Consider the following 7,732-nt stretch of genomic DNA (forward strand, 5'->3'; position numbering starts at 1 on the left):
TGCACCTTCTCTAGTTACAGGTGCCATGTAATTTGTGACTGGTATGTTAGATCTCCACTCTTAGCACTCCTTTCCCCTAGGTTTCAAGGAAAATCAGAGTTCCCCTCTCAGAATCAAAGAACATGTAGCACAGAAATGCCCTCCACACCATCTAAGGACAGGAGGAAGGCAGGGCATTACTGTTTCTTCTCCTGCTGTAAGAGTGACCTCCATAACACCCAGGGCTTGGTCTGGTCCCCGCAGGGGCCTCCTTCTCACACAGAAACTTGGTGCTAGGCACAGGCTAGGCTTTAGGAATACAGAATCACACGATTGCCTGTTCCCTCAAAAATGCACCACCACCAACTTCTCCACTGTGGTTGGTGCATTTCTTATGTGTCATTATGCTCAAAAGTAACATTATATAGCAAGCATTATTTATTAATAGTAGGTCACATGCAAAGTAGAAACTGTAAAATCCTAATCCCCGAGGAAATACTGTCAAAGATCTGCCCACAGGAAGAGAAAAGAAGCAACACACTGCAGGAGCTTTTGTAGCTTTCTTCACTGCTACATTCTCAGCTAAACATAAAAACAGTACCTGGCACATAGTCTGCGCTCAGTAAAAACTTGATAGTGAATGAAAGCCTTCATAAAAACGGATTGTTTGGGGGGGGCTTTTCTGAAAGTCTGGCCTCATAATGTATAGTAATTGAACACAGAAATACAGTTTTTAAAACAAACTGTAAGAACTCAAAGGCACAACTTTTCAGTACAGACTTGCAGGGATACCGGACTATTTTTGTTTCTGCTGACCTTGGACACCTGTGCCGCAGTAGTGCCTCTGGCTCCCAGAAAGATCATGGCCAGTGCTGACGAAATGCTTAAGGGAGAGATGAAGATGTTTCCAGTAGGATTGTTCTCAGTCAAGGTGCGGAAGAGGTCCACCGCGAACCGGGTATTTGCTGTACTCAACTGCTCCATGGTGAAGGCTACAACACAGAACAGAGGCAGGAGCTGCCCACTGACCACACCAGCAAATTAGACAACGAGCATTTCTCCATGTCTTCTTCAACTTGTGCCAACCACCCTGAAACATCCTGGAACTTTCGTTCCCCATTTTTTTAGAAGGGCAAGAACACTTCTTCATGCGCACAAATGTAGGAACTAGGGATAGCTGGCCAAAGAGTCAACAGTGACCCAGATCAGGACCCAGGGTATCCCAAAGGGCTCTGATCTTGCAGACATAGCCAGGACTAGGCCTTTCCTACTAGATTTGGGAGCACACACATTTCCCACCCTTTGGATTCTCCTCTGATTCATTTGGGCAATAAAGTCATTGCCCACATTTACCTGAAATAAGAATGTTTCCGTTAGAAAATCATAGCTACCTATACGCATTAAAGCAAATGCCAATAAAGTAGACATAATTACCCTCATTTCTGAGATTCAGCTGATAAATGTTTAAGAGAGGTTAAGTGTCCCAAGTCTCATAGCTGGTGTAGGTTATGAGAGTTTGAAAATACAACACAGGTCCCAAGGGCAGGAGGGGCAGCCCGACAGAGAGAAGGCGACAAATATTCTTTCTGACACGCCAGCGTGGTGTCCGCGAAGGTTAAGCAGCGGACCTTCCACCTCAGTCCAGCTGCCCAGTTACCCATTGTGACTGCTCCTCTCAGAGTCTTAGTTTCCTCACATACAGGCAAGGAATAATAACAGCTGTGCTGGCTGCTTCATGTGTCCGACAATGAATTACTATTGTTGAAAAACAATCTCTAGGATCGCACTGTCCTCCACTCCCTCCCAGAAACCACAGAAAGGAGAAGCGATTCCGCCCTGGGGTTGCCTGGAAACTGTCGCAAACAGCTCGGGAAAGGGAGTTAGTTCGAGAAGAAAGGAAAATATTCCGATCTCAGGCTTCGGTTCTGCCTCCCAGCCACCATGCCCCCACCTCCTGGCCTTGCGCCTCGGACGCGGTATGGGGGATCCCCGGTCGCCCCCAGGGAGGCGCGCACAAAGGGTGCGGTGGCATCCCGGGCGCGGCTGGGCGGCGCATTAGCAGTCCTGGCGAAAGGTCGGGGACTGCGGTGGCTCCCGGCCATGGAGGGCCGGGGCGGTGCTGGGTGGCCACGGCTGGTGGGTTGCAGCCTGGGACTGCCCGCTCCCGGCCGCCCCACCTCCCTAAAGAGCCCTGGGCCCCAGCCTTACCAGCTGCTAAACTGTCTGGGCGGGGCGCGGGACCTGTGAAGAGGTACCCAGCTTGCAAGCCTCACTTTTATAGTTGTAGAAGGGGAGTGGCCCACGGGCACTCGCTGCGGAAGGCGCGGGGGCGGTGCACCGCCTTGGGCTTTCCCCTAGGTGACTTTTGAGAAGTCTGGGTTTGCCAATGAAGCAGGGAAGAGAGCAGACTCCACACAGTGCCGTACTGGGGATCCGCACCTTTCTGAGTCTAGACAAACACAGATCTCTGGCAAGGACCTGAGGGCCTATTTCTTATTAAGACGTGAATGAATGAGATGAGATAATGTGTCACCAATTAGAGGACAAACTAGCCCCTGCTGAATCTCATCTATACGTTCAAAAAAAAAAAAAAATGGAGAGAGGGGGGCGACAGACAGAAAGGAACCTCCAGGATCAGATAAAACAGAATAAGGTCTGTCAATTGATGGCCATTGCCATCAATTTAACACCAACATTTTGGGGCCTGGTGAAAAGGAAACTTTATTCAGTGCAAACAGCTCAGTTGTGATATAGTATGACTGTGGAACAGCTCAATGGTGTCACAGCTCAATTATGAAGCAGCAAAGCTGCAAGGCAGCTCTGGAGAACTGGCAACCCTCCATGCTTCAGCTGTAGCTGAAATGGACTTCCATTTGAGGCCCATTTCAACTCCATATATTTCAGCTCCATATTTCAGCTCCAGCCAGGAAAATCTAATCTTGAAACTTGAGCAGAAAGGGAAAGTGAGCTCCCTGAGGGGGTGGGGGTGGGGGAGTTGACTTATGCAGAGAGAAGTTCCCAACCCTGTCCCTGATTCATCTCTCCTCATACAAATGAGGACTCCAACTCTTTGCAGTTTGATTGGTCCAAAAGGCACTGTTCAGATTGGTCAGAATGAAGCCACTCTGATTGGTCGGTGAAGGGGCTGATGGGGCCATAGTTGCCAAGCTCTTATTGGATAGGGAAAACTTCAGTCCTATTGACTGAAATACAATTCCAGGAACTCCTTTATAAGGGCTAGCTTAAATGGCAGGAACACAGTGCAGGCAGGCTGTTCGGTGCAGGCTTCCTCCTCAAGGGCAGTTCGAGTGAGAGGCTCCTATGTAGAAATGGCTGCTAAGCTCTGTTTTTAAAATTTGAGATCAATTAGCCACCAGGAGTCCTTGGTAGGTATCTTTTTTTCTCAGAGTCTGCAGTTCCAAACAACATTCTCGATGTCACTATCTTTAGATACCAAAATGAGTTCAGCCCTGATACTCTGTTCACAGGTAGGTGATGGTTACCCCACTATTTCTGTAGGGGTTTTTTGTTTGTTTGTTTCTGACTTTTAATGCCTGACTATGTAATTTCACCAAAATTTATAGTGCTTGGGGGTCTGAAATAATTCTGCATTCATAACACTTCTCCCTTGTCTTCTTGCAAATTTCAACATGAAATAGAAACAAAGAAAAATCCTAATAGTATGGATAACATAGTGTGAATGGGTCTGTAGATTTTTTTGCTCACTCTGAGAACTTGGTTATAATGAAAAGGGGCAAAAACGATCCAATAATGAGTGGTAAAAATACTCTCCATAATTTAAAAAAGCAGTAAGTTTAATAAGTAAGATTGTAGAGTGCTTTCTAGTTTATTAAAATAAAGAAACCAATATTTATTCAAAGCCACTCATAGCTAAATTGAAGTGGTTTGATCAAATTTGGTAACCCCTCTACCATTTCTCACAGAACTAGAGAACCACTCACTAGCTTCTACAAAGAGGTCAATGTGAGAAAATCAAGAACAAGAGGCTGTACTGAGAAGTTAAATTAAAATCTGAGACATAAACCAAAGAAAGAAATGTTCTGAATTTTTATTTTTCTCTTGACATTTTCTATTTGTGCTACCTGGAGTTAGTAATCTGAAGTTAGTAAAACGAAGTCATTTCCTAAATCAATACATATACTATATAAGGTTCAGACAACACTGACCTTTATACATAAAGCATCAATCAATACATGTACTATCTAAGATTGAGGCAAAGTAACTACTCTGTTAAATAACAGAGTGTTCTACTTGTGGCTTTAAAATGTAAATGGCTGCTATCAAAGGTCAGAGGTACTCATATACTCCTTATGGCACAGCCGGGTTAGGTATGGTGTTTGGCATATTTACTACACTTGAGCCCAAGCTTACCTTATCTCCCACTGAGCAACTTCACTCCTGGGGATATTTCTAACAAAAAATGTGTGTGAGCATATGCCCCGTCCAACAAGTGGTAAATCCTGCCACATCCATCGCGGCCCTGGAAAATAAACCTGAGTAGGAATGGTGGGAGATGAAGAAAAGAAAGAAGACAGAAAGCGGGGATCAGGAGGTCCGTTGCCCACTGATGGTGGACAATGGCAGTTTTATTTTTGCAAGCTGGTTTTATACAAGAACATACTAGTTGGCATAAGCAGTCTCCCTTAGTCATAACAACTGTTTCTTCTACTTTTCCCAAGCCATATCTTATGGCCTTCAGCTTGTGTGCCTGCCTGTGGCTATGTTTATACTTTCTTGTTCTCAGAAGGAGTTCCCTGAGGCAAGGTAACCCTTGGTTGCCCTCACAGGTTGCAAGGACCTTTTCAGTTTACAACCCGCTCTCCACATCTCCCCCTTTTCTTTTAATTTGAATCTGTAATGCATGCAAACCAATTTGAGACTGTGTTAATTGCCCTTGGAAGATTCAGCAGCCGACTGAAAAAGCACAGAAGAATATAAGAAGTAAGTATATAATTTCAGCTAAAATCCAAAGGTATGTTTAAGCATATTCAAAGGATTAAACCCATGTAAACTACCTAATAAGTCTTTAGCTAAATCTTTCGGATTGATTATAATTACTTAACATTTTGAATGTCTATAATTTCTTGATGCAAATTATGCAAATCTAAACTTAAACTGTTATGATGCTGAATACCTTGCAAAAGAAGTTTAACACTTTGCCAGTTCCATCATGACTGGTTATAAATCACGTTAGTCACACAGATTCCCTTATAGGCAGCATGACAGCATAAACTCATCCTCTTCTCCAAGGCCACAACCTCATTTCCAATCTGAACAACAACTGATTCTAGAGCATTTAATTTTACCTCTAATTTTAAGTTAATACCTTCTTGACTTTTCATAGCTATAGACATATTATGGGCTAATTCATTTACAAAATTGGCATTCTGAATGCTTTATGACAATGCGACCACGGCAGTAACTGCTATGGCTACTAAAGACACAAAGACTACTAAACCAGCAATAACCAATCCTATAATTCTTTTGTCTCCACTCAAGGCAGACTTCATTTCTAACAGAGTTTGAATACCGCTATCATCACACCAAGGCTCTTCCAATTTTGTTGGTAACATTATAAAACTTGGTTGATTCAAAAGCAATAGATCTGACCCTTTGTTGTGAGGACTTACACAATTAGTTAGATTACAATTAACAAGATATATTAAGAAGTCCATTCAAAGCAGTTGTTTGTAATTCTCCAATTAGAAAGACATAGAGGGCAGCAACGCAGGCTCAAACCCCATGGCTATGCTTGATGTCCAAATCTGCACTAGATGAGTCAGACAGATTAACAAAGTCCAAGGCTGCAAAGGCACACCACAAGTCCTTTTGAAGCATGGCCACAGGTCTTTTCGAATGTGTCTTTCCCCCTTTTATGATTTTTTTTTTTTATTTATGCGCAGATGATAGTTGTTCATTTGGATGTCTTGAAACTGTCTCTGGAGGACTTGGCACCCAACTGAGAATATACAAAAAAGAATTAACAGCAACAGCACAATACTTAAAAGATACCAGGCAGTATATTAAAAGGGTTGAAACCTCTCAAATCATCTAAAATTTTCTCAGCCAATTTTGCGGGATCTACAATAAAGATTCTACTGTTTTGGATGTCAAGGATATGTTTATGAAGATTAGCCACATCGAGACTGGCATTATTGTCAGTCCATATCCCTTGTAAATGTAATTTAACTTTATTTCAATTCTATTCAGAGGCATCGTAGTCTCTGAATGTGGCCCAATCAACACCTCAATTTTTCTGCCTCATCCCTACATTATTTCCCTTCAGAGATTTTATTCCCTTAATCTTAAGGAGATGTTGATGGATGAAGGTCTGTCTTCTGTAACTTCTTCAAAGCTGAGATAGGGCTGCAGTCCCTGCCTATTAGGAATAAAAATTTCTCAAAGCCTATTCTAAGGGCCCCAGAGGCAGACAACGTGAGGTCATTCCAGCATGTAGAAGTGGTAGGAAGCCTTGTAACCTAGAAGATAGAAACTTAGCAAAAAGGTAGAAAAGACAAATCAAAATTAATAGTATGAAGTTACTTTTTCATGGCAGTTTGTTAATTTAAGGTACACAAAAGTTTCTTGATTCCTTGGGACGTGTGGACTTACCTAGTTTCTGGAACAAGAGCTTAAGATCTTCCACGGATTCACAAGAATAGGATATACTTGCCGGTTTATTTTCTGGAGGAACCTGTGAGGACCCATAAGAAACTTGTCAAGGCAACATAAAACACAGAAATTATTTTGATTAAGCATGGAAACCTTGTTTTCTACTCAGAAAACTTTTCTATAACATCAGTAGCAAACTAATTGTTCATTACAACATGGTCTGTATTTGAATGTTCGTTACAACATGGTTTGTATTAGAACCACACTGGAAACCACATAAATGCCCATCAGCAGGTAAATAAATACAACAGAATGGAAATGAACAAACTAAAGCAATACACAAAACATGACTGAATTTCACAAACACCTGTTTAATGAAAGAGCACAGACACGAAAAGCTGTATGGTTTTGGTTATAGAAAGTTCAAAAATAGGCAGAACTAATCCATGGTATTTGAATTCAGGAGATTCTCTTTGGAAAGAAAGTGGGGTTGCAGTTACTGTATTTTTAATTTTTTATATTCTTGATACTCTGGTATTTGGGGCCTTGATAATGGAGAAATTGCCTCTACCAAGGCTAGCTAATTCTTAGAGATAGCCAGTGACTCCCCTGACTCCCTTGTGAGCACATTTTTGATATACAAACCAACCAATTCGATGACCATACTCTCAACTATCTCTCTCCTTTATCAAATTCATACACACCAAACCAATATTCTCCCTGCCCTAAACCATCCCAGCACCAACAACTGTGGTAGTCTGACCCTGCCTGGCCATTTCTTGCTCAAACAAGTTCGTTCCTGACTGCCCATCCTGCCTTCCAAGAACTCTCTGGCTAACATCAGTTTTCTCATAGTTTGCCAGCCAATCGGTGTTCTTCCTTATTTCTGTAGCTGTGTAGGAATGATGAGATTGTATAAACCTGCCTGTTATGTTACAATCAGGGCTCAGCCTTTGGATAAGAATCCGCTGAGCTGGTGCGGGTTAAAATAAATACTGCTTCCTGCTTATAGCCTCAGTGTCCTGTCTCTTTGAGAATCCTGCAACATTTTGCGGGACTTGTCCAGGATATGGAGATGGAGGTTTTTGCCTCCCTTGTCTTCGGTGTCTGATCTCCGGGA

The 7,732-nt window shown here is 42.7% G+C and overlaps 1 protein-coding gene and 1 long non-coding RNA gene across 3 annotated transcripts in view; one reads left to right on the forward strand and one right to left on the reverse strand.

Moving 5' to 3' along the window:
• Positions 1–2,307, reverse strand: part of SERPINB1 (serpin family B member 1) — a 10,795-nt gene extending 8,488 nt beyond the window's left edge. Inside the window, exons 1-2 of one of the 2 annotated variants that reach the window (XM_023524918.1) lie at positions 2,188–2,307; positions 796–1,003 (exon numbers count right to left, since the gene is read on the reverse strand). In XM_023524918.1, the coding sequence (XP_023380686.1) occupies positions 796–963 (168 nt within the window). In that variant the 5' untranslated portion in view covers positions 964–1,003; positions 2,188–2,307. The remainder of the gene's footprint in view (positions 1–795; positions 1,004–2,187) is intronic. The other variant, XM_011383248.2, reaches the window with a different exon arrangement.
• A 2,545-nt stretch (positions 2,308–4,852) lies between these two features.
• Positions 4,853–6,108, forward strand: LOC111732951. Its single transcript, XR_002777772.1, has 2 exons — positions 4,853–4,941; positions 5,904–6,108. It is a non-coding gene; the product is annotated as an uncharacterized LOC111732951 (long non-coding RNA).
• The last annotated feature ends 1,624 nt before the right edge of the window (positions 6,109–7,732 follow it).

The sequence above is a fragment of the Pteropus vampyrus genome, unplaced genomic scaffold (assembly GCF_000151845.1).
Source record: "Pteropus vampyrus isolate Shadow unplaced genomic scaffold, Pvam_2.0 Scaffold509, whole genome shotgun sequence".
Taxonomy (NCBI): Eukaryota; Metazoa; Chordata; class Mammalia; order Chiroptera; family Pteropodidae; genus Pteropus; species Pteropus vampyrus.